The following is a 26,533-nucleotide window of genomic DNA, read 5'->3' as shown; positions in this document are numbered from 1 at the left end:
TGAAACCACGTATTTTCATGTCTAACCTGTGAAACATGTTAAACTGATCCTCACTTAGTTTACCTCTCACTTCTTTCATTTATAATCTAGAACACACAAAATGAAAGAAACTTTGTCCTTTGAAGATGCAGGGTAAAGATAAGGGAGTGATGGCTGAGATTTTATTCCATTTAAATGCAAACTTCGTGAGTGGGGCTCCAATAGTGTGCTTCAGATGTTTGAGATGCAAATTAAAGTTTCAGTTCGTTTACATTTGCCTCTAATTTGATTCTTTCTTTCAAAACGACAGCTCGCAGTTGTGTGTGTAACATATGACCTACCTATTTATCTTCATTTATCTTAATATTTATCTAAAATTTTCATTTTTATCAAATTATCATGGCTTTCCTGGGTCATTCTCTTAGACTTCTGTGTATAGACGTTAGGAGTGGCAAACTTGAATAAGCATGTTACCGCCAAACATCCATCATCTAAAGCGTTGTAAATTGCCCCCATGAAAGGTGTTGTCTTGATTCTTGCTTGTAATTAAGGTGCTATGGAGAGCAACTATGAATTATACCATAAACCTGCATCTTCACTTTATAGCACTAGTGAGATTTCTTAGAAATCGTTTTTTAAATGTCCAAGTCTTCCTGTCTCCCACTCAGTCATTTTACTTGCATGCAAACATGCACAACTCCAGTTATAAAAATCTAATTTCCTAGCTGAAAAGTCCTAGCTGAAAGAATTCTTCACTTCAGTAAGTGATATTGAGAGAGACTTCTAATTAGTGTTGCTTTCTTCAATGGAAATTACGATTAAATATCGCCGTCAACAAACCTTTATCACATGGTGAAAACGAGACGCAACGTAAATGCTGGTCATGTGACGATGACTAATTAAATGCATAGTGCAATATTTTTGGTGAATAAAAATTAGACTAAATGTGGTTTAGAAATAAAAACAATGCTAAAATGTCTCTTCATTTTCATTGACCAAAACAAGACGAAATGTTATGACATTTCGTCTCATTTAGTCACCTTATTATCATTTCGCAGTATTTCTGTTTCCTGTGTCCCCACTTCAGGGGCTGCATCAGGTCGCACTGCGCAGACGCAGGCAACTTCACTTTCTCAAGCCCCACTCGTGGCATTACTTAAAAGACGGCATCAAGCAAAACTAAGTATGACACAGAGAAAGGGACAGATGTGTGTACTCCTAACATGTTTGGTTGGTTAAAAAACTGTGTAAATTCAAATCAGAGAGTCTTCCATGTCTGGAATGGATGTATTCCTGAGTCTATAAGTTAACAATAATATAATAACATAACCTTGTTTGAAATGGGTTTGGTCTATACTACTAGGTACTTATTCTATATTGACTGGGTTAAATAGAATTGCATTACTAAAAAGAGACTAAAATACAATTCATTGACTAAAACTAGATGAAAATAGTCATGGATAATTCTGACTAAAATGCTCAGACTTTTACTTAACTGAAACTTGACTAGACTAAAAAGAGTATGAACGTGTCTAAAATTAATAAAAACTAATATGACAGCTTCACACAAAAACTAGACTAAAACTTTTTTTTTCAACTCTTGGCTTTTATAAGTACAGCTGGTGTGGACTAGATCTAGTTGGAAACATTTCAATTGAGCAACAAGCATTTTAGCCCCACCCAGGTGAGATTACATGTGTTCAGGGCTACAGGAAGCACCTGTCGCGGAGATGAGAACTCCCAATCATCAGAGGTGAGCGCTGCTTCTCATAGTCAAGTTTCATATTTAATGCAAGGATTGCGATTTAGTTGTTTTATAGCTACTTTATATGGACAACAGCATGAGTACCTGAATTATGGACTTTATATGAACAGAAGCATGAGCAGTTTTGAAGTCTTTCTGGTGAAGTTGGAGTCATCCTGAGTCTGTAAGATTCAACGTAAGAGTTGTTTTCTTAGTTTTTAGTTTCCATTAATGATACTTTTCTACGTTTTTACTTAATTGGTAAATGCAGGTCAGTGTTTGCATGTAAAATGCTTAGTAAACTATGAAAACTTTTTGGTATGTCTTTCCATTAGACGTTTCTGAGACTGGTAGATGTTTTGTCATATAAACTTTATCAAACAAGGGAAGTTGGCAAGAGACTGATATTTGATTATAGGTAGGGTGATGTGGACAAAAGCTTATGTGGTATTATAGCGGAGATGTTCTGCATGCCAGTTCATGTTGAGATCAAATGCATGTGTTAGACACTATAGTATCAGAAAGAACCTGTATGCATGCTTTCTATACTAATGTAATGACATCTGCAATGAAATCATGAATCATATAACATTGAAAATGACTCTAAAAGTTCATACTCTACATTTCTGCATCTGACATTTACTTCATTCATTTTTCTGCACTTTACCTTTTGTCTTCCTTTTGAACACTACCCAAAGGTTTTAGGTCAGTAAATATATATTTGTAATATATAATATTATGTATTGAGCATAAGATACTTCCTTTCAAATAATTTTTAAGAATCTTACAGACCACAAACGTTTATCTGTAGTAGGGATGGGATGGTATGAAAATTTAATATCACGATTATAGTGACTAAAATTATCACGATTATCAATATTATCACGGTTTTGTTGAAACGAGATGAAAGTGTTCAAAAATAGTTGATGCTCACACTGAAAACATTTCAGCAAGTTTTATATTTAATAATCAACAAACAACTAATAAAACAAGCAACTCTATGCACTTAATTTAAAGAAAGATTAAATTCTGTGGCATTTCCTTCCTTACAATGAAAAGTGTAGAAGCATAGAAAAGTCACTGACTTTCGCCATTCCTTCTCGAAAAAAAAACAAAAAAACATTGTGCGCTGCGCTTGCGTCAGACTGTTGCTGGCTGGACATGATTTAATAGCGAGTTATTAAAACCGCGATAATCAAACACGGTTTTAATGATAATTCATTTTTAAATGATATTACTAACCTTCAGCACATTTTATCACGGTTATCGATAAAACCGGTTATCGTCCCATCCCTAATCTGTAGTATAACCACTATCCATTTTACAGCTACTCACTACTTATTTGCTTTTCTTTACTCTTCTGTAATCTCTTTGTGTCTCTTTCTTTGGAGCACAGCCACTGGTTCTATACATCCATCAGGTAATTCAGTATCCTGTGTTTTTCTGTGCAGTTCAGTAGATTTTTTAATTGGTATAATTTATTTGCACATGTGTGACACTGGACCACAAAACCAGTCTTAAGTCGCTGGGTCATATTTTGAGCAATAGCCAAAAAACATTGTATGGGTCAAAATTATTGTTTTTTTCTTTTATGCCAAAAATCATTAGTATATTACATAAAGATCATGTTTCATGAAGATATTTTGTAATTTTCCTACCATAAATATATCAAATCTTAATTTTTTATTAGTAATATGCATTGCTAAAAACTTCATTTGTACAACTTTAAAGGAGATTTTCTCAATATTTAGATTTTTTTGCACCCTCAGATTCCAGATCTTCAAATAGTTGTATCTTGGCCAAATCTTGTCTGACAAACCATACATCAATGGAAAGCTCATTTATTCAGCTTTCAGATGATGTATAAATCTCAATTTCGAAAAATTAACACTTAGGACCTGGTCACATATTGACTATGGGTGGTATCACCAAAATGATTGTACAGTAGAATCTCTATCAGTTGACACATTTCTAATGTTGCATGGTATAAATATATACAATCAACCATCTCTAATAGACATCTGTAATAGGTGGCTTGCTAAGCCTGAAAAAGAAATACATATTAATATCTCATTTAAAGTTACTTTCATAGGTTGTTGTATTATATATGTGAATTTTCTCTTTCCCAAGCAATTTTCTATAAAATATTCAGACAATAGCCTTCTTATTCCTCCCCGACCTCCATAAATCTGAGTAGACAAGGAAGAGTGTAAAACATAAAGGGAAACAATCAAGATTAAGAAGGGAAAAGCGTTCTCTTTGCCAGTTGCTGCAGAGGAAAGATCATTCATTCTCCACAGAATGACAGGCTTGTGGGAACAGAAATATGCAGGGTATGACAGCCAGCCTGGGAGTTACCATGGAGAGATGGTGAAATGTGGGAGAAATGTCTGTCTGCCTGCCTGCCTATCGATTTATGCTGGACACAGTGAGGCTTTGTGCACCAAAAAGGACGAAAAAAATTCAGTCTGGGCCTTTGATAAATCTTTGATTGCGAGCATTGGTAGATTGAGAATTTTACTTCAAATTTTAATTAATTTCTCCTTGTGTTTTCTTAGGTTACATGAAAAAGGATACAGTGAACTCGTATGCAAGGAGAAACCAGAAGAACCTCCTTTGGCTTTGACTGAAGACCTGGAAAAAAATACTTCAGATCCTCCATCCTGTCATCATAAAACTGCACTGCATTTCTCTGACCACAGCACTCGCAGTGAACCTGCGAGTTCCAGAAACAAGAACTCTGTTCTCTTGCCCCATCTGGAGAAGTACAAATGCCCTGGGGGGACACCACCTCCTCTTAGCAAATTTCAGGAGGTCCAGCCTGGATCCCAAGGAGGAGTCTTGGCCTCACTTTCTCCTATCAACAATCAAAGCTCCGCCCCGCTTTCAGCCTCTGTTCCCTGGAAGGGTTCAGAGCACAGCAAAGGGCCAACCAGGGAGGAGGAGCTACAAGAAGAGCTTGTGCCTCCTCCCTTTCCACCTCCTCCCCCTCCAGCTGTCCTGCCCACTCAACAAACCGCTGGCCCGACCCAGCCCACCATGGAGGGGCAGCGTTCACCCTCACCCCAGTTTGCTCCCCAGAGGCTGACTGACAAGCCCCCTGTCTCTGTCTCCATACAGGATGAAGCTCCTGGAAGGTAAGACTTTCTGTATTTAGAGTTAAATTCTGCCGTTCAGGAATTCCTTCAGGTCTGTGCTGGAATTCAGGGAGATTTCCACTGGCAAACCACAGCTGGGCTCCTTAAAACCATCACTGGAAACTCTCCCTACAGCCCAGTAATTTAATGACAGTGCTTCTCTGACTGTCTCTTTATTGTATTCATGCACATACAAGGGGTATATTCATACGTGTCCTTACTGCAGATTGCCCATGTGTACTGCAGTTCTTTAGATCAGTCATAAAAGGGATACCTCCCCAGCCTTGACTGAAGTCTGTTGAAGAATATCATTTCTGGGGCTTTGTTTTACAGTTTGTAGCCATCAGAAGCCTGAAGAAAACCAAGGGTTTTAAACTGGACAAGAGGGTTTCAGAAAAATAGTTGTATGATTTTTAACTATATTCATGGATTTAGTCATAGAGGAACTGACATTTTCCTGTATGCAAAGCCTATTAGCCTGAAGTAAAGGATCAAGTTTCATGTTTTTCCACACAGATTATACCCATGAAAATTGTTTTCCCTGCCTTTATCGTGTTTATTCTTTTGCCTATTTTCCCCATTTTTCGTATGTTCCATTTTTTTCATTCACCAGAATATTTATTTTCGTTGTTGTTGTTTTTTGTTTTACCAGGATGGATCGGGTTAAAGATGAGAACATGTCAGTGAAGAAAGTTCCCATTAAGATTGTTCACTTCGAGAGTGACACTGAAAAAGAAAGTCGACAATATCTCGACCTGTCCATCAAGACCCCTGTCAGCTCTCAAGGACCCGGAGGAACTCCTCTTCAGAGTTTGGGGAACCCGGATCAGTCATACTCTCTGTTCTGTACTTACACCAGGCAAAAGGACCAGGGGCCTGGTCTGAGAGAAGCAGATATGGGTCCTCTGAAAGACCAGGGTCCGCAAACCAACATGAACCCAGAATCTTATTCGTTACATGGCCTGCAGACGATCCCTTTATCAGATCAAAGCAGCAACGGAGTGTCTTCACATCCCTCGCAGTCAGATGATGACAAAAAAACAAAGGAGCTGGCTAGAGACATAATGGACAAAGACAAGTCCCTAGTGGACATTTTAGACCAGAGTAAGATGAAGACCACCATGGATCTGATGGAGGGGATTTTCCCACAGGGAGAGCAGTTACTGGAGGAGGCCCAACAGCGCAGGAAAGCTGCACCTAAACCGCTCTCTCCTCGCAACTCTGTGGAGAAGTCAGTATTTCTTACTTGTAAACTTTCTCGATTCCTATTTCCTGCCCCAGTTTGCCAAATTTGTATGTCATTATTTATTATGAGAATCGACCTTTAATTGCAAACCTGTTGAAAAGGAAGACAGATTGAACTTGGCTGTCTGATGTTCGGTTTATTATTATTTTTAATCAATAGGTCAGGGTTGCTATTGAGCCCTACCCATGTGGTTTTCATAAAGATTGTAGCCTTTCCAATTCATTTTGTAATTTTTAATAACTTTTCATTCAAGTTATCATTCATAAGCATGGTTTATTTTTCTTGTTGCAAATCTTGGGCACTGACTCATCTAGCAATAAGACAGACTTTGTATAAATCTGAAGTCATTGAAACAGAATGGTAAAAATAATTATCCTTAAACTCTCCCCGTCTGCCATTGGTTGGGCAAACGGATAATCCCACCTAAAACCCACATCACTGTTTTGGTTTGTTTGTTTGTTTGTTCTTAATAATGTCAAAAGTAATTCTGTGGTGTTTGGATCAATTGTTTATATTATAATCAATTTATGTTTCTCATAAATGTCATCTGTGGGTTCTCAGGAAAGAGGAGGAAAGCCTGATGGCAGCCACTACTTTAGTGACTAATTCAACCTACTACAGTACATCTGCACCCAAAGCAGAGCTGCTGATCAAGATGAAGGACATGCAGGAACAGAGTGTGGAACACGACTCCGAGGAGGAGCTGGAGGAGGACAATGAAAGTGATCTTGCCAGCAGGAAGGTACTAACATGCTGTAGCAACACATCTGTGATACAGTCAGATACCTCTTATTAATCCGTTTTATCAGGTGACTTTGCCCATGTTTATCTTTCTCTTTGCAGCAAGAGTTGATTGACAGTCTCAGCAAGAAGTTGCAGGTGCTGAAGGAAGCTCAGGAGAGTCTACAGGAGGATGTGCAGGACAACAATGCTCTTGGGGAGGAAGTTGAGGCCATCGTACAGGGTGTCTGCAAGCCTAATGAACTTGAAAAGTTCTGTATGTTCGTTGGAGATCTTGATAAAGTGGTCAACCTTCTGCTGTCTCTGTCTGGACGCTTGGCTAGAGTAGAGAATGCCCTGAACAGCCTGGAGGAAGACGCTTCACTGGAGGAGAGGGTGAGACTGAAAAAGTGGGATTTGGGAAAGCCTTTGAGATTGATGTTGTGGAGGACTGACAAAACTTGATATTGATTGAAAACGTTCTTTTTCCTTCTGCAGCGTACACTGACAGAGAAACGCAAACTTCTGATCCGTCAACATGAGGATGCCAAGGAGCTGAAGGAGAATCTTGACAGGAGAGAACGGTTGGTCTACGACATCCTTGCCAGCTACCTGTCAGAGGAGAATATGGCTGATTATGAGCACTTCGTGAAGATGAAATCCGCTCTTATTATAGAGCAACGAAAGCTCGAGGACAAGATCAAACTGGGGGAGGAGCAGCTCAAGTGTCTGATGGACAGTCTCCCAATGGACCAGAGGATAAGCAACTGAGGACTCAAAAGAAACAGTTCATGCAGTGATCCACAGCAACTCTCTTGACGTCACACTAAATAACAGGGTTCCAAAGCAGTCCTAAATGTGGTCCATTTACTGCCAATGAAATTGTATTCTGGTCATATATTGAGTGCTCCTCGTCTGCCACGGTAGACAGCATTTTGGCATGACTCATGAAGACCCTGAAAGTGCTGGGCACTTTTAGATCGTGATTTGACCAAATCACCTGTCAGCTGATCTTATACTTTTTTATGAGCTTTCAATGATACACGGCCAGTAGAATTATATTGTGAATTAATAATACATTTTAACAGACGCTTTGAATTTTTTCTCACATCTGTTTAAATAGGTCCATGCCCTTTTTGCCCCTATGTGCTTTCAAAATTTGACACTCTGTATGTCTCGCTCACTCACTGTGCTGTATCTTTTTAACCACTAGAGGGCAATGAACGACACCTCAATTGCCTGAATGCCAATACAAACACTTGTGATTCAAACATACACTCAAATCCCGGTGGCATAAAGCTTTGCACATGTAAGCTATGTTTCTATTTACACCAGGAGGTTGTAATTAACTTCTGAAAATGACTTTTTGATGGTGCATTATTTCAAATGACGTGTCACTATCCTGGTCATGTTAAAAATAAATCAATTATATTTTTAGTAATTTATTTTAGCCTTTTGAATCTTTGTATATAACTAGAATAGGCTAGAATTGTACCTTTCACTTTATTTTAGCCAAGCAAACTACCACTTTGGTCTGCGCGCTTTTTATAGATGTATTTCACCATACAATGCTTTGTTACATCAGAATTAGGATTGACTAAGTTTTCTGCTGTTTAAAGAATCTAGACTTGCATAGACTCTATTTCACTAAGGATCCAGGGCTTTTCTAGAAAATGCAAGCTGCCTTTTACTCCAATGTGTATGTCATTTATTATTTCTTCTGTAAGATATTTGTGGTTTGATGTTTAATTTATGGAGTTAGAACAAATGAATATACTCAAGAGAGGAAAAAGGCATCATATACAACTTACATCTTACACAGCATGTAATATATTAAGCAGTGACAATATTGCAGATAGCTAATAAAAAGCAGCAACGTGTGTATTGCATTTGACATTATTCCTCTTAATTATTAGATTTCACTGTCACAAGTCAAGTATTTATCTTAAAATTGCATTGTGTAGAAAAGACAGCATGTCTAACTTGATTGTAGCCAAAATATAACTGCTCAAATTCCACAATTATGTGATTTTTAGCTGCTTTACCAGTGACATTATTTTGGAGGCCTTTTAAAGCATGCAATGAATTCTTGTATGTGACAGCTCAAGATGGTCACCATTACTATATACTGACTTTATGGCATGGATACAGTGTGACACACATTTTCATCGTTTCCACCGACACTGTAGAAATAGCACATGTATTTGTCATCATGTATCTTTACATGTTAAACTTTACATGGAGTTGGACATTTCCACAATCCAGATCAAAGGAATTCTCTTTTAGTGTTATTATAGTGGCGTGTTCCTACAACATTATTTGTATCAGTAAACAATTTAAAATTGTATTATTTGATTCAATCCCTTTATTTCTTGATTCTCTGAGCAATCATTGTTTTTATCTGAATAGCTCTGATTGCCTTGTATTTAACAAAAGTAGCTCTGGGCTTTCAGAAAAGAGACTTTTGACATGTAAAACTCGCTTGATAGCAGGTAGAGCAAAATAATGGCACAACTTACATAATAATACTATGGGATATGTGTGTAGCCTTTATATTGGCAATATTCAAAGGGGTCATATGATGCGATTTCGAGTTTTCCTTTCTCTTTGGAGTTTTACAAGCTCTTGGTGCGTAAAGAAGATCTGTATATTTGCGAAGTCTGAAGTCTCAAACCCAAAGAGATATTCTTCATAAAAGTTAAGACTCGTCCACGCTCTCCAAAAACGCCTCGTTCAAACATGCTCCCACATGTGTACGTCACGATGTGGGAAGATTTGCATAACGCCGCCCAAATCTTCACGAAAAGAAAGAAGCCATAACTTTGATTCTCACTGTTGCTGCCAGCGCTGTACTACTTTGTTTGGCTTTCCAAAAGAGGACACAACCTTCCAGAACAGTTCAACCCAAATATTCAGATGTGTGCAGCGCAATTTATGGAGGACTGTTTCCTGATCCTGGGAGAGAAGACTACAATGTCGGCTGTTCTGACTCACCGTCTGTAAGTACATTTACATATGTAAAGAATTTGCCAATGATGCAAACACCATTTTTGAGAAGTGTAGAGTAACGCTTGTTTGTGGTTTCTCTGATCAAAAATGCAGACATTGTTTTATGTTTATGCTGGGCGATGCAATGCGTAAAAACACAGTGTAAGTCATAGTCCGTAATTTTGTCCCAACTGGAAGCAACAAATGCCTCGTTTCTAATGGGTTTTACTTGTAGCGCCGGTGTTCTGACTGGGACATGCATCACAATATGTTAAGGAGTCTGACATACAGTTCTGTCATACACTTGAGGTATTCAGCCAATCACAAAGCATTGGATAGCTGGCCAATCAGGGCACACCTCGATTTTCAGAATGCTGAGCTTTGTATTAACGACGTGTTTCAGAAAGGTGGGGCATAGAGGAGAAACAATAATGTACAGTATGTGGAAAACAATGTGTTTTTGAACCTTAAACCAAATAAACGCATTTACACCAAATACAAAAAATTATGTTCTTTTAGCAACATCATATGACCCCTTTTAATATATTTCTACATAAAATTATAAACATATTATTTTTTAAATCTGAAAACAGTCATGTAATTAAAAAAATCAACTGCTTTTTGATAGTTTAGCTTAAGCAGTGTGAAAACAAATACAGGACTTCAGCGGGATATCCTCCTGACCTACCAGAAGGGGGAAAGAAAAGTTGAATTTAATATTTTTTCATGTCATTCTATTGTTTAGAGCATAAGAAAGAAATAGAAAAATAACATTTTTGTAAAATTGTATTTTATCCATATGTCATGCTATGTCCTCAGAGTCCTGTTTTTTAAATAAATAAAAAGGCAAAAACAGTTTTTTTTTTCTACTAAATCCACAATCCATTTTTATACCAAACTTTGTAGAAAAATGATTCTCTACTCAGAATGATATTTGCTTTATGTGTAAAAGGTCCAGGTTGTCCCATTATGTACAATATTGTACATATGTATTTAAAGTGAATGTACCCTAATTTTCTTATTAATTAGGTTTTTGGATCAACGTAATTAAAAAAGAAGTGATAATGGGAGTAATAATGTTTCATAATATATAATATTTCATGGCGATATTTAAATATAATTTCTTTCATTGTTAGTGTCTCACAAAATGTGTAATTAACATCTTTTTAGTCCTGGTGTCCTCTGCAGTGGACATGATTCTGTTTCAGAACAGAAAGTCATATTTTGATTTGAAACCCCATAACATTTTCCTGAGATGTTGATTTATGACAAACAATTGGAAAATTAGTCAGATTTAAATGGTTATTACAAAATATTGTCATATTTCCACAAGAGTGTTGAATTTGATCAAATTAATGTCAGCCATTTTTGAAGACTAAGAAGGAGTGATCATCATGGTAAAACAATCGAACATGTATCTCTGAAAAGCCCTGACATCCCAACACATGACATCCACATCCAGACTTGTAAGGTCTCAGAGAATTCGCTAAAAAAAATGTCCTCTACAGAGAACAAAACTCCATAGCTGGTTGTCAGGAGGATATAACTGAAAAAGGATGATGAACGATATCATTGTTGTCAGATTTTATTGATCATTTGAAATATGATATTAAAATATAGTCCCCTAATACCTGCCGTTCAAGCAAATGTGCCCTGCTTGTGTTTACAGATTAAATTTGAGATAAAACAACACAAATAAGACATTACTGTACATTATGTGACTATGCGAACACTGTAGGGACGTTCATAGTGAATAATCTACAAAACAACTATAGCCTACATTATATTCAGCTGACCATCTGGAAAGACCGAAGCAACAGACAAGGTACCCATAAGGTAAGTCAGAGATCCACTGCAGATTAACTTTTCATTGTTTGGCATTAGTCCTCCCCGCCCTGTCTTATCCATTTATTGAATATGCTACATTAATCATTAACCACAGTTGTACTTGTCAGTTTCGCAAAGTTGTGATTTCCACCATAGTTTGGTACGAGCGGCAGAGGTGAGGAGCTCTGTGTTTTAGATGAAGCGATTTACACTTAAGAAGATGCTTCAGAGATCCAGACATTTTACAGGTAAGCAGGAGTTTGTTGTGGTTTATTTACTGACATTGCGAAGGATTTATAAACACATTTTCAATCTTTACACAAACGTTGATTATAAAGTTAAATTGTGGATAACAAGACCTAGAGAAACTTCTGAAAATAGTGAAAAGTTAATGCTCTTAATACACTTTACATCAATAAATATGGCGTGTTTTGGCTATGTAATATGGGGAAGTTGTTTACTGGGGTGTGGGTTGGCAAAGTGTTAAGGAAATCCATTCCCAAAGCTCTATTAATTTGTTGCCATTTCTGTTTTCCTGTGCGTGAAGAAACTGATTATTGTAAATGACCTTTCAGCTTATCCTGGAACATTCCGCAACCCCAGGTGTGCAGGGAGCGAGGCAGGCAATATTACCTCCCTCTCTCTCTCTCTCTCTCTCTGTTTCTCTCTCCTCTTGTCCTCTTCTTCCTCCTCTGCTTGGTCTCAAATGCATAGCCTTGTGGTTGACCTTCAACATAGTGTCCTTTTTCCTCACGCTGGAAACACCGCTCATCATCACAAACACTACATGTGAAAAGCATTTTCTTGAGTCTCAAATGGTTGCTTGATCTTGACCTTTTGTGTCCAAAGGAAGACATTTGAATATTCCAAACATTTACTTCTTTTGTGAATTGTCAGAGAGAGATTGTTATAGTCAGAGCTGTGACACTTTGGGATGCAGGTTTCAATCTGGTCTGCGTCATGTCCCATTCCTCTTGCTTTCTTCCTGTATTTTCCTGTCTCTTTTTCACTGTCATATCATAAAAGATACAAAAGCCCATAAAAAAAGTCCAAAGGGGATTTTGGTGGTCCTCAGAAATCATGATGTTTATAGTCAATTTTCTATCGACGTCCCAGGAAAAAAAAACATATCTTTTTCTTGAGCTTTCAATAGAAGAAATGCCTTATACTTTTCTTAAAACAAGTTAAATATTTTCCAAATGATATTTTACTCCTTTTTTTTTTTACAGTTAATTTATTTATAAGTACAATAACAATACAAAAGTCAATTGTTTACTTTTATTTTTAGCGCTTTGAATTTAAATGATTTTAATAATTTAATTTACCACGTTGTGTACATAATATCATGCTTACTATTTTTCCAAAACATTATAAATGCATCTTTGCATGAAAAATTAACTACCATTTAAAGGTTTATGGTAGGTAAGATAAACACAGTAAAACAGTTAAACAGTAAAAAGGCTTTCAGCAATATCAATTTTCAGCAGTTGTTACTCCTCTATTATCAGTTACAATTCCTCAGATTCTGAAATCAGTCTAACTTGCTGAAACATTTCTTATAATAATCAGTGTTGACAACAGTTGTACTGTTTTTTTTTCTTTTCTTTTTTTTTTTTTCTTTTTTTATTCAATCTGACAGAAGTTTTATGACTGCGATGTAGCCATGGTCCTGAAGGAAAGTGTGCAAACCTGTGGTGGAAACACTCATCACCACATGGTATCGGCTCTCGGCAGTTTTAGCAATGGCTTGCCTTGCCCAGTCAGTCCATCGACAGTTTGCAGGTTTGGTGCTTGGGTTTGTATGATGGATAATGACAGCCTTTGTTTCTGGGGTGAACGATGAGAAATGCCATCTTTGGGGTTGACAAAGGGCATGTCAGATTGACCTTTGTGATGGCTGGTTCCTTGTATTGGCTAACTGCAGTGTATTTGCTGGTGCCCATCTTTTGGAATATGAATTCCGTACTGGCGAATCTCACTATAGACTTCACGTCTGACTTCTACTTGCCTTCTGCTCCAGTAAAACAGGAAGTTGGATCGGTTCAGCTTGCCTGCTCATTTTAAGTGGACTACTCTTTTTGTGCTACAGGTATCTCATAACAAGTGGAGAAACAGGACATTTTGACAAAAATCCAAGGGATGAAGGCTATCTTGGTGTAACTGAAGAGAGTATGGATGAGGGAAAGATCAACCCAATCTATGAATCAGAAAAGATTTAATTATAAAGTGCATCAGTTGATGAAGAACATTGAAGGCTCTAAACACAATTTCTTAAAATATTGGACTGTTTGAGGAGAACTTGATCAAACCAAATATTTAAATACAGTTTATTAAAATTAATGGGATATGTAAGGAATAATTGATGATGTGGAAAAATAATGCACACGCAAAGTGCTGATAGCATTCTAATACAGCTATTAAGTTAATAGAGAGAGCGAGAGAGCTTGTGTGAATTAGGCTACAGTAACTTACCTCTTTGTGTCTCTAAACAGTGCTGTCTCCTCGCTTGTGAGAAACGTCATCTGTGGCCTTTAGGTTGCTACACTAAAAAGGCTAACTGATAAAATCGTCAGGGCAGTGCTGACAATACCTTTTTGTGCAAACTGCGTGACCGTTATTACATTTAACTATGCAAAGTGATATGGAACTGTAATGCAGTCAGGAGAGCTGCCTGGAACTACGTTTACTGTGCGTTTCCAGAAAATAATTGCACACCTCAGAACGTTCGTCAGCCAATCAGATTCAAGAATTCGACGGCCCCCTGTACTATAAAATTATATGTGATTGAGTGATGAACAGCAATAAAGACAAACACTTTGAGGCAATTTTATTGGTATCAAATTGTTAATATGTCTTTATGAGATAATATAACACTGGACTTGTAAAGTTGTCTTATTATTGTTACATAATGTGCAGGGCACACAATGCTATAAGAGTATACTCCCCTAAATGTCTGTAATGTGTATATATATGCATTTAAAAGCTTGGGGTGAGATTTTTCTTTTATGTTTTTTGAAAGAACTCTCATTTACACTCACCAAAGCTGCATTTATTTTATGAAAAAAAGATAAAAACATGAATAACATAGTAATAAATGTTAATAATGTTAATAATAAATGTTTTCTACTGTGTGTCCATGCCTGTGAAAACCCATCTAAAGTCATTTTTTTGTGATTTACTGTTTTCTACATAAAATCATATAAAGATGTAGAACATTCTGTGAAAATATAACCTTTATACCTTTAATATTGACTGAGTAAGGCCATGCAAAGATTCAATTACTCCAGTTTTCAGTGTCACATGATACTTAAAAGATCATGCGATCAATTCGATGTGTCCTTACTGAATAAAAGTATCAAATTCTTTAAAACAAAAAATCTTACTGACCCCAAACTTTTAGTATAGTGTATATAAAGAACATATATGTAAACGTACATTTATTATTCAAATTTTTTTAAATATTTTAAAGTAAAAGTGATATTTGGATCTCATTTGATTGTACCTACATTAATCTGCCACTAAAAGCTATTACCTCAAAATATCCTGAATTTGAAGCTGACTAATAGTGGGGACAAGGTGATTTCAGAGGAAATAACCCCTGCCATGAGGGGAATGAACTTTACTGTAATTTCACAGCTTGATACTTGCCCTTAATACTGTGTCTTTCAACACCCCCCATGGGCTTTGAGTTTGTTACTTACCAGCATTTAATCTTGTTCAGATTGAACATTAATTTTTGACAAATCCCATTGGATATTACATGATTTTCTTCTGTTATAAAACCACCTAATCATGCTGATAAAGGGAAGTAATTTATTGCCAATTAAAGGTGCTTTTTGTTTTTGGTGTAGGTTCAGTCCGTTGAGGTCCCTGTGTATCCACAAGAAGAAGTGTTAAGGTTCATAAGAAGCCATGAGGGACTCCCATGGCCATTGGCGATTTAACATGTATTGTTCTGAGAAAGAGGTGAAAGAAACATCCTGAAAGAGAAGAGCCAAGACCCCATATTGAGACGAAAGCATTATCTTAGAGTGCAACTAGCACAAACACGTTTCTGCTCTCATGTGACCGAGAGTGGCACGTGATGTTGGTGGAATTAAACAAGTTTTTATGGATGGGGGCGATGAACAACATCAGAGTTCACTGAACAGTGAATATTCCCATTACAGTGTTCAGCATAATCATAGTAAATAAAAAATAAAAACAGCCCTCCAAGTATATTGTTTTATTTGTCATGATGACTATGCTGAACACAGTAATGGCAATATTCACTGTTCAGTGAATTATATATATATATATATAGGGAGGGAGAGAGAGAGAGAGACTTTCACAGGGATTCCTAAAAATCAATTGCATTCAAAAATGATTATTATTATTAATAATATTGCTTAAATATGCACTAAATAGTCTATGAAAAATAGTCATATTCCCAAAATAAGTAAGCAGTTTTGGTGTAGTGTGGATGTGTACTGCAGGGTGTGCATGTGATCACACTGCTGGGAGAGTTGCGTGATCAGCACAGCCGCAGTGTTTTGTTTTTTTTCGTTTCTTTTCACCTGCATCAGATTTTCACCTGTGAGAAACCACTGGCATTTTCAGACTATCCTGTTATTTCTTTTAAGTATCTCCTCTGGCCTTGAGCTGCAGCTTGTATCTCATCTACACAGAGGTCATTTTACCCTCTGCTGTTATGTTCATACCCTTTTTGCATAGCAAAGCAACTAAGTAAAGGGTATAAACTCAATGAGTAACACCAATAATTAAGGACTTGGTGGTATAATTTTACTTGAGGACATTTATTAAGTCTGTATACTAAACCTGGTGCACAGGCATTTTTTTTCTGATTCACATACTGTACATGCTTGAACAAAGCAGGCTATCTTAGCTTGTGCTCTAAGTTTATACAGTATGTATGTATGTATGTATGTATGTATATGTATATATATATATATATATATATATATATATATATATATATTAGTGGTGGGCATAGATTAATTTTTTTAATCTAGATTAATCTCACTGTGATCTTGAAATTAATCTAGATTAATCAAGATTAATCTGGATTAAAATGGCTGATTCGAATTCTGCCGAATGCATTCAGAATATGTGTGTTACCCAAATAAAATTGACAAACAGTAAGTCTTTGAGAAGGGGTTTATCAAGCTAGGTGGTGCATTAGAAAAGGGGCTCATCTCCTGTTTCCAAAATGCATCACAAAGTGCTTGAAAAAGCTGTAAACTAATTCCACATTGCACAAGGTGCAAACAACCTTATGCCTGTTTCACACATACTCTGTCTGCAGTGCGTTTGCGTTAAATATTTTTTATGCACCCATGTTAACGGATTCCAGTTGCGTTCCAGGAGCGTTGCGTCTGCAGCAGTGCAGCGATCGTTTACGTACCGAGTAGCGAACTGCAAACGCGTCCTGTTTGAAAGCACATCGAGTCCGTTCTGCACCACATACGTAACGCACACGGACTGCATACGCACTGCATACGCACTGCAGACGGAGTATGTGTGAAACAGGCGTGAGCAGGGCCGTAGCTGGGGTCAGCGGGGACCCAGTGAAGGTTGTACCAGTGGGCCCTGTTTGAAATTGTTTAATTTGTATGTTCGTTTATTTTTATTTATTTGTGCTATTTACACAATGTGTAAGTTTTTTTCAAGTTTGTAGGTGTCAAGGTACAGAAACCAAATAATTAAATGTAAAATAGCACTGGATAGTCTTCAATGTAAAAATGAAATATACAATCAAACCTATTTATTCAGACACCTTCAACATTTCTCACATTATTACAGTTTTGCTATATATATCAAAAATTATATCTGGTGTCTGAATAATTTTTGGTTTGTCTGTTAAAACTACAAAGTAATTCAGTCAGGAGCAGTGAGTGATTTTCATTTTCTTGGATTAACATTACAGCAGCCAGTAGCTAAATTAGGCGCGGTCACTTTAAGAGACGATGAACGCATCCAATATAATACACATCCCATTTTTTTCCTGTACTGTTTACTTTCACTTAAGATATAACCGACAGTTTTTGCGAGCATAATTTCCAAGGTGGATATTTTGACTTATTTTGTATGTATTTGTCGGCACAAGAGCAAAAATAAGCAAATTCGGTGTTCAAGCTTTTTGAGACGCCTTTCTCTGCGTGAGCCCTGAACACCAGAACGCCGCGAGTACTGAATTGGGCTTTTTCACATCTTGGGCTTTTTGTTTGTTCAAACTGCGATTTGTATTTGTTCGTTCAGGTGCAGGAGGGACTTCGAGGAGAACTTGGCAGAAGAGAGCTCGGTTCAGTGTCGCTGTCCGTGATATGCGGCTCTCTCTCGCTCTTGTGCATACTGAACACAGCGCGCGAGTATCCAGCTACTCTGTTCAGCTTTTCCGGGTCTTGTTTTTGGATGCTTTAATGTTTATATCGACAAGTGGTAAGGCTTAAAAACATGTGAAAAAGATAAGCTTTCGTGACGATGCGCAGCAGTGGCCCGTCAACTGTCCTGAGCATCTTTTTAGGCTGGCCTCAGCCAGTCGGTTATATAAAATATCAAGGTCAAAGTCATTATAGGTTGCTTAGTATAGACCCAGCTCCCAACCCAACTTTGAGAATAAATTAACGGCGATATTTTTTTTATCGCCCGATAAGAGTCTCCAGTTAATGCAGCACGTTAACGCCGATAACGGCCCACCACTAATATATATATATATTATTACCACTAATATATTATATATAATTATATATATTTATATATATATATATATATATATATATACACAGTCACACCAATATGTTTACTGATTGATTGGTAATAGTCTTATGCTTAAAACGCCACGTTTTGGACAACGGGTACTTTTTCCAGTTTGATAAAGTGATTTTAAACAGTTAGGTATATAATGTGTAAATGTATTTAAATTGCATTTTGCCATCTCTTTAATATACTGCAACTGCAAGTTTTTGGAACATAATTCCAAGCCTGAGATGACACCTGGGAAGTTGTTTCTTAAAAATAGATTTGTTTGTATTTTTTTTTAATTGAAAAAAGGGGGGAAATTATTTTAACAGGGCTGACTACTTCACAAGAAATACACTAGTCAGCTAATACACTGTCAACTACAATCAAATATATATATATATATATATATATATATAAAATCAAATATATATATATATATATATAATCAAATATATAATTATTTTAAAGAAATAAATGAGTATCAATGTGGATTTTTAAAAAAAAAACTTTTTTGTATCCCTATTTTTTATGCATTTATTTCATGATTGATGTGATTACTTTTCACTGAACGAATCAGACTTTGCATGAAATGAAACTGAACTAAAAAAAAATTTCAGTAATAGTGCAGCAAGCATATTTGTGTTCGTTTTGCTTATTGTTCTCTGCAGAAAAAGTTATTAAAAGGAAAATTATGAGATCACGGTTTACAAATATATAAACAAATACAGTGTTTGTGAATGGTGTTTATCCTGCATGTTTAAAATTCAGTTTCATGTGTTCGTTTATCAGCTTCTTTCACTCCCGATTGTTTGCAGTGAGCTGCATTAGGACATTGTTCCTAATTAGTCGAAGACCACCATTTCCCCTTTCTGAGAGCCCTGGGTACGTCTCCTCCCAACCAGAAGCTGGAAATGAGCGTTGATAGCTAAACATCTAAGTCTAAACATGCCGCCCGTTTTCATTTTCCCTATCAATATCCATCGCAGGAAGTTCAGGGTACAATCTATGTGGCGCCTTCAAGTCTGAGAATGTTTTGTCCATGTACCATATTTCCGTCATGCCTAAAGAAATGTACAAGTGTAAGTGTGTTTTCTGTGTATGAGCTTGAATTGATCTACCTTTTCCAATCTTAATGAATGTTTTCTCAAAGACAGGGTCATCTTCATGTAGATATGTGATTGTTTGGTTGAGCTCTATCTGGGGTGGGACTGTGCTACTGTACCTGCTGCAGTATTTCCGTGGAAAGAAGCCCTGTCTACTCCTAACCTGGTCAAATCAGACTAATGATGGCGAGGAGGAGGCGGTATTGGTATTTACACACCATTTATCCTTTTTGTACTCTTGCTTGAAAACCATTTCAGGAAATTTAAATACAATCAAATGAAATGCAGTAAAATGGAATTTTGAAGAAGCATCTTTTATTTCTTACTAAAATAGACAGTATTCTGGGCTAGTACCAGCTGATTTCCAGGTGGTTTACAAACAATGATCCCCAAACAATGGGCTTTTCTCAAACGGAAGGCTGCATCCTAGTGATGATGTGTCCGTCCAGTCCTGCTCGGAAATTAAACACTACAATGAGATGGTGACAGCACAAAAATACTATTCAAATTATATTTGAAGAATACTTTATATTAACTGACTTTCTAATAATGCAGCATATGTAATGACAACAAGCTGTGCTCTTCCATTGGTTTGCATTATGCATAGTTGTGCACTATGTGATTAATTTACAGAAAACAGAAAAAAAACTTAATGCCTTCATCTTTTGGTTTGGTAATGTGGCATCTGAGATATGCAGCCTTACCAGGACACATCCTTCTTATTGAGAAGCACCCCTTGTATTACTTTTGCAGATGGAATTGAGCTCTAGAAATGCATACAAAATAAAGACCAAAATCTTACCTTTACCCTTTATTTACTAGTTATACAGTATGTATATATAATTTTGTATATTATGTATGTGTTTTGTATATTAAGGCATACAATATCTGTGATCAAAATTCCACAAAAATCCCCCCAAAAAAATTCTACATCTCTATTAAAGCAATTGAAAACATATTGGTAACTTTTCAATATTAACACTTTAGAGATAATACAAATAATCAAATAGACTAGTAGATATTGAAGGATAATTGCATCATGGTAATGCTTTACCTGTTTCATGGGTTTGATTGATTGATACACTGAATGTAACTTTTTTTCAGAAGAAAAAAATAAAAATCTCTTTTTTTCCCTGATCCATCAACATTAATAGGAATTTCATGACAAAAGTACCTCAAACGTACTCAGTGTGTTTTCTTGAACCATTGATAGTTTTGAACTCTTGCCTTTGATGGTGATGCACCAGATATCGTTCACTGTCTCTCGAGTCAGAGCAAGAGGTGAATAACAGCACGGCTGCCACAATGTCAAGAAGTCCTGCAGCCCAGCCGATGAACAGAGCATCCCCAAACTCTGAACGTGGCATCACGTGAGGTATGGACTCATCAAAGAACTTAATAACAATATCGTGAGCGATGTAGGAGACGGGAAAGAGCACAAACAATCCAGCGATGCATAAAAACACACCGGCCGTGATCTTCAAACCTCGCTTGGTCCTCCATCCCTCCTCACTCTTACAGCAATTGATCTGACTCATGGCAGGGATGGCGAGGAGAAGTCCGAGAAGACATGTGGCATCCGAAACGCACATCAGAACACGGGCCAGCATAAACTTTGGTTCGAGGCCTAGGATAGTGTCATAGGGCCGACACTCTGTGCCAGCGACCTCCTGAATCACGCAAGCCTCCCAAAGCCCTTGTTCGTAGCTCTCCATGCCCATTAGTTCAGTAGAAAGTGACAACCACTGAGGCATGATGGTGGCCGCCAGTGAACAAAACCAGCCCCCCATCCCGACCAGCATCCCTAGCAGTTCCAGAAACCCCATGCATGGGTTTGTCATGGTTACCTCTTGGGGTCCGATGGCCCTCAGGTATGGCTGGCACTTCAAGAACCTCCTCTCGATGAGAAGGAATGAGAAATGAATGGAGGAGAGAGTGGGGGGAACAGAAGTAGCACCTTGGATCCAGATACTGTAGAGTTGCAGGTTCTTCACAGTCTGTCGGTCTTCAGTAGAAGGCACTCATCATCTGAGGTTAAGAGGTAGAGGAAATGTGCACATGGGGAGAGAGGGCACTCAAACTTTAGGCCCTGCCCTCTAGGTAGAGAGAGAGAGAGAGAGAAAGAACCTTTTATTCAGACCCTAGTCTGACAGCAGGACACCAAAGGCCACATGAGATGTCATTAAACTGAAGACAGGATGCCATTAAAATCCTGATTGTTGTCATTTTCAAGGGACAACATTTTTACCTCATTACAATTGGTTTGTGTCTTTTCCTTTGATTTCCCTGCTATCGGCAACAGCACTTACCATAGGAGTTGCAATTGGAAAAGAGAAAGAAACATTTTAACTGTTTACAGAGTTTTTTTTTCCATTAATGCATTTAGCAGAGGAACGAATGGGTGAGAGAGAAGCTCTGCTAAGTTCCTGGCAGTCCATTCTTTGACGCAAATTTTAGTACATTTTAATTTAATTTTAAACCTTTTTAAATTGGTTTTCATTACAGATTATATTATAATCAAAACTGTTGGAGTGAGAAGTTGAATCAAAAATGGACATGAATTTGAGAATTTGAAATGTTCCTCAAGTTGGTATATAAAATTTCATGATTCATTTCCTATAACCAGCATGATTTGAGAATGAGAGCATCTTGTGATTCAATCTGATTATTGTACGGATCAACAAATGGTTAAGAACCATAAACATTTCCATTTACATCAATTTATTTAAAATGATGTATTTGACAGAAGCATTTATCTAAAGCAACTTCAACTTCCGCTGAATTCAAGGTAAATGTTTTGCCTGTATGTGCATTCTTTGGGAGTATAACCCACAACCTTGTGTTGTTAGTCATGCACCACCAGTTGAGCTACACAAACATTAAAAATTATTTTACTGCCAATTTGAAGATTTTAAATTAGATTTTGAAAGCTGATTTTTCAATTTAGCTTCAGACATTTTGATCCCAACATATTTTTCTGTTACCTGTTAAACAATTCTCCTTTCCAACCTTTCTAATTAATGCCAATTATACCTTTTCTTACACTTGCAAAACCATTTCATGTTTTGACATAGTGTACAATTAATATCAAATGCAATTAAGCATTGTGCAAGAAAAATATTTGTTTTCTAACATAAGTAACTTTGATACTTATGTCAGCAATATATTGCTATGCATAAAAATGTATTAGATATTCAAGGAAAAGTGTGTTACCTTAAGCATGAGGCTGTCTGGATGATTAGAGATCTGGCTTCTGCAGTGTTTGAGATTGTGTTGAGACAGACTTACAGAATGCCACGTATTGCAGGAGGCTAAAATATGTGACGCGATACAGTGGCTCTCCACAAACACATAATTGGCTCTCAACAAACACATAATTAACATACACATTTCAGACTTTGTCTGAAAATGATGTTGATTACAGTTAGTTATTAACATTTGCAGTCAGACGCTTGATTTTGTGATTTTATTTAATTAAATGTAATTTTTTTCTAAACTTTCCTATAGTCAAAGAATAGTTCTCTTTCCAAACCTACTGTTTGATCTTCCTCTTTTTGATTGAATATGAAAGTTCATGGTCACAGTTTATTTATGAAAAGGGTATAGCGTCAGCATTCTTCTAAATTCCTCTTTTTGAGTTTCAGATTAAACAAACTGATACTTGAAAAAACATGAGTGTGCAATAATTGTGGCAGAATTCACATTTTTAGGTGAACTTTTCCTTTAAATGTCTACAGAAGTTCAGGATGTTGGGGTTATTTGTGAAAACCGTAATAGAGCTGTAATCTCTATCTGATAAATGTATTCCAGTGTCCTAGTGTCTTTTTCTCACTCTTTCTGATATTTCATAAATTGTTCAGAATTTATATTTTTGATGACATTTAAATTGGTTTGACAAAATGTAGGCTGAGTGTAAACTACAGCATACACAGGCAAGGGCATCAGTTTATAACTTCATTTTTTTTTTTAAAGTTAACAGAGTAGTTTAATGTGTTTAAATAGTGTAATGAGAAATGGAAACAAATGAGGAGTAGAAAAACAAAAGCTAGATTTATTTTATCCGACAGGAAATAGTGAGATAAGGAGATGACAAGGCACTCAGAGGTTTGATCTATGATGTGAGAACTAAATGTTAGAGGTTAGATTTAAAAATGTAAAGGTATTAAAATGTGTATATGGTGAGCCATTAAAGTACAACATGTCAGTGACTTAATATAGGCTTAAAAATACAGGTTAATTTCATTCATTCATTCATTTAGGGACAACACACATTAATAACACAGAATTTTTTTTTTTTAAATATGCCAGATTTAGCCTGGGTCACAGCCAGGGCAGGCTGTTGTTGAAAAATCAATCAATCAATAAATAAAAATCAATAAATCAATCATTCATTCAAGCAATCAATCAATACATAAAAAAAATAAATAAATAAATGTTCACAATTTTGATTTGGGAAACCTTTAGAGAGAAAAACCACAATTTTTGCTGGAAGTCTTAAAAGTGCAAATTATGGATAGTATTCACGTGACAAGAAAACAACAAAACTAAACACATGTATGTTTGTTGTAGATAAGCAATGATGTACAACAGATTAAAACTAAAGACGCTGCCTCTCCTGAGTTTACTACAACACATCTATTACTGATGTAAAAACCACATCTCCAGAGGGCGCACTTATATAAAAAATGAAAACTAATTCACACACACATGAAGCGTTTGAAGTTCTGTGATTAAGCACAAACAGTATCTTCTCATTCTTGTAACGTAAAATATTCAGAGAGTGCAACAGTTCACCACGAGACGAAATATGTTTCAATTAGGAGTAGGCTACTTTTAAACATTTTGGACCAGACTAGTCCTCTAACATAATCTAAACAAGTATTTTAGATTAGATTTTTAGATAGAAGTTTTTTTATCCATTCAATTAGTCCAGTGAGATAAACGTTGCTTTGATAAATTGTATATTATTATTATAATTATTATTATTAATACTCTACTAATACTTCTACTACTACTAAGAAGAAGAAAAACTGTATCCAATTCCATCAACAACAATCCCGAAATCATACGAGCGTCTTTATTGGCTTACTTTCATATACGTAGGCACTTGGGGGCGGTGATTATGCAAATACGCCTGCCCGAATATGGACAGTGTGGAATGAAAGATGGTAGATAGAGTCAAACATGGAGGACCGACACATAGAGTCATGAGAGCGCCGCAAAACTTTTCGGAAAAGGTGGATGCAGGACTGCCTGTGTCGATTTGACCCACGTTCGTTTCTTCGCCGTGAAGTTTTCTGTTTGCGAGAGTCGATGGGAGTTAAACATTTGTAATGCAGTAGAGAGTTGAGATATATTTGTTGTTGGAGTAAAGGCAGGGGGTCAGACCCCCCAACCGTCCCAGCAGCGCTATGCCGTGGGTGAGCAGCTGTAAGCGGAGAGAGAGCTCGGAGCTGCCGCTGCCCCCGGGCTGGGAGGAAGCCAGGGATTATGATGGCAGAGTCTTTTACATTGACCACAACACTCGACAAACTTCATGGATCGACCCCAGAGACAGGTAAAAGTGATCGGGAGAGGGGCTGCATGCTCTATTGGCTGAAGTTTGATGATTGTTTGGTTGTAGAGGGCGGGGGCTCAGATTGAAGTGATGATTAAGAAGCGAGGGAAGTTGCACAGTTAGGAATGGAAGTGTTTTCATTCCACATTCTAGAGCTGAAACCGTGCAACATGGCTGGTTGTTTATTCTTTCTTTGGGCTTGTCATGCTAATTGACTATCACATGAACTGTAAATAATATGTTCGTTTGCTGGATTGCACATCACTAACTATTCACCTGGGGAAAAAAAGTGTACAATGTAATGCATTGCGCTTGGTTGGATTGGTATTTAACAACCTAAATATAATGTATGAGAATTTTTTTATTCAATTATATATAACACTGCAAGAAAAATCTATAATATGCTAAATAATGTAAATGTTTAACAATGTATAGAATATTAAGTATATAAGTTATAAAGATGAATAACGCTTCTGTTTACGATAGATGTAACCAGCTGAGTGATGTTAATAAGCATCCTATAATATTCTCTCAGATGCTGGGTTGTCTTTATGAAAGCTGTGAGAACAAAATGATCTGTATCAGTGAATGTTCTATTATAAGAATTTGTAAAAGATGCGGGATAACCATTATGACTGAGTTAAGTTTTGGGAATATATTCTTTGAATTGATCAGTGTTATCAAAGTCTTTGTGGGATTGATCTGAGTTGCCCAATATTGCCTTATTTCCTTATTAGATCCCTGATTATCACTGTTCCACAGTTGAGCTAATCATGACTGTCAGTCAATTATAAAGGATACAAATTTGCGTCTGACCCTGTGTCACCCAATAATTTCCCTCATTAGCTATGTTGGCTCAATCTAGATAGCTTGTAACGGGAACCTAGCACAGGGCCACGATTGAATGCGCTTAAAAAAAATTCCGTATATATATATATATATATATATATATATATATATATATATATATATATATATAGAGTGAGAGAGAGAGAGAGAGATAGATAGATAGATAGATAGATAGATCTTTGAATAATCATAAAATGTGTGGTGGTCTCTCTCTTGGCACCATGAAGAATGTAGAATATCAGTTTACACCATTATTTCAGTATCCCTAAGATACTGTAGAAATGCAAATTACAGTTAGTTATTAAAAGCATGTCTTTTTTTCCCCTTCATTTTTTCTTTTTTTGAAAGTGGTCACATAATGTAAACAGTGTTCAAATGAAAGAGAGAATTGAACTGTAGTTCCAAGAGTTCCATGTGCAAATATGTATGGAATGCTAGCTGGGCCGCTGGGAAAGCAGTGTGGATGTGCTTTGTGAGGTCTGTATTTTCTGCAGCAGAGAAACCAGCCTTTCAGCACAACTCATCTAAACACGAGTTAACTAGAAGCCTTGTGTAAATTAAATAGAGGGGATTTGCTGCCTTTAGGGTAGTTGATATGGTTTCATCTTAATTTGTACGGTCACTTTTGTCAAAACAATGAGC

General features: G+C 36.7%; 3 protein-coding genes across 19 annotated transcripts in view; 2 read left to right on the top strand and 1 right to left on the bottom strand.

Annotated features, from left to right (window-relative positions):
• The window catches only part of LOC132151856 (protein Shroom2-like), a 76,716-nt gene extending 67,991 nt beyond the window's left edge, over window positions 1-8,725 (top strand). For 12 of the 13 annotated variants that reach the window (XM_059560309.1, XM_059560304.1, XM_059560311.1 and 9 more), the window contains 6 exons: window positions 3,120-3,143; window positions 4,282-4,860; window positions 5,513-6,091; window positions 6,668-6,848; window positions 6,950-7,222; window positions 7,325-8,725. In XM_059560309.1, the coding sequence (XP_059416292.1) occupies window positions 3,120-3,143; window positions 4,282-4,860; window positions 5,513-6,091; window positions 6,668-6,848; window positions 6,950-7,222; window positions 7,325-7,597 (1,909 nt within the window). In that variant the 3' untranslated portion in view covers window positions 7,598-8,725. The remainder of the gene's footprint in view (window positions 1-3,119; window positions 3,144-4,281; window positions 4,861-5,512; window positions 6,092-6,667; window positions 6,849-6,949; window positions 7,223-7,324) is intronic. The other variant, XM_059560310.1, reaches the window with a different exon arrangement.
• An 11,931-nt stretch (window positions 8,726-20,656) lies between these two features.
• On the bottom strand, window positions 20,657-21,574 carry LOC132151303 (putative claudin-24). Its single transcript, XM_059559406.1, has one exon. The coding sequence runs from the start codon at window positions 21,324-21,326 to the stop codon at window positions 20,661-20,663; it is 666 nt and encodes a 221-aa protein (XP_059415389.1). The 5' UTR covers window positions 21,327-21,574; the 3' UTR covers window positions 20,657-20,660.
• Window positions 21,575-24,649: 3,075 nt separating this feature from the next.
• LOC132151854 (protein WWC3-like) overlaps window positions 24,650-26,533 on the top strand; it is a 48,379-nt gene continuing 46,495 nt past the window's right edge. For 3 of the 5 annotated variants that reach the window (XM_059560302.1, XM_059560301.1, XM_059560299.1), the window contains exon 1: window positions 24,651-25,042. In XM_059560302.1, coding sequence (XP_059416285.1) covers window positions 24,897-25,042 — 146 coding nt within the window. In that variant the 5' untranslated portion in view covers window positions 24,651-24,896. Of the gene's footprint in view, window positions 25,043-26,533 lie in introns of all 5 variants that reach the window. The other 2 variants (XM_059560300.1, XM_059560303.1) reach the window with 1 other exon arrangement.

The sequence above is a fragment of the Carassius carassius genome, chromosome 10 (genome assembly GCF_963082965.1).
Source record: "Carassius carassius chromosome 10, fCarCar2.1, whole genome shotgun sequence".
In the NCBI taxonomy this organism is placed as follows: Eukaryota; Metazoa; Chordata; class Actinopteri; order Cypriniformes; family Cyprinidae; genus Carassius; species Carassius carassius.
This window is presented reverse-complemented; position numbering and strand designations above follow the sequence as displayed.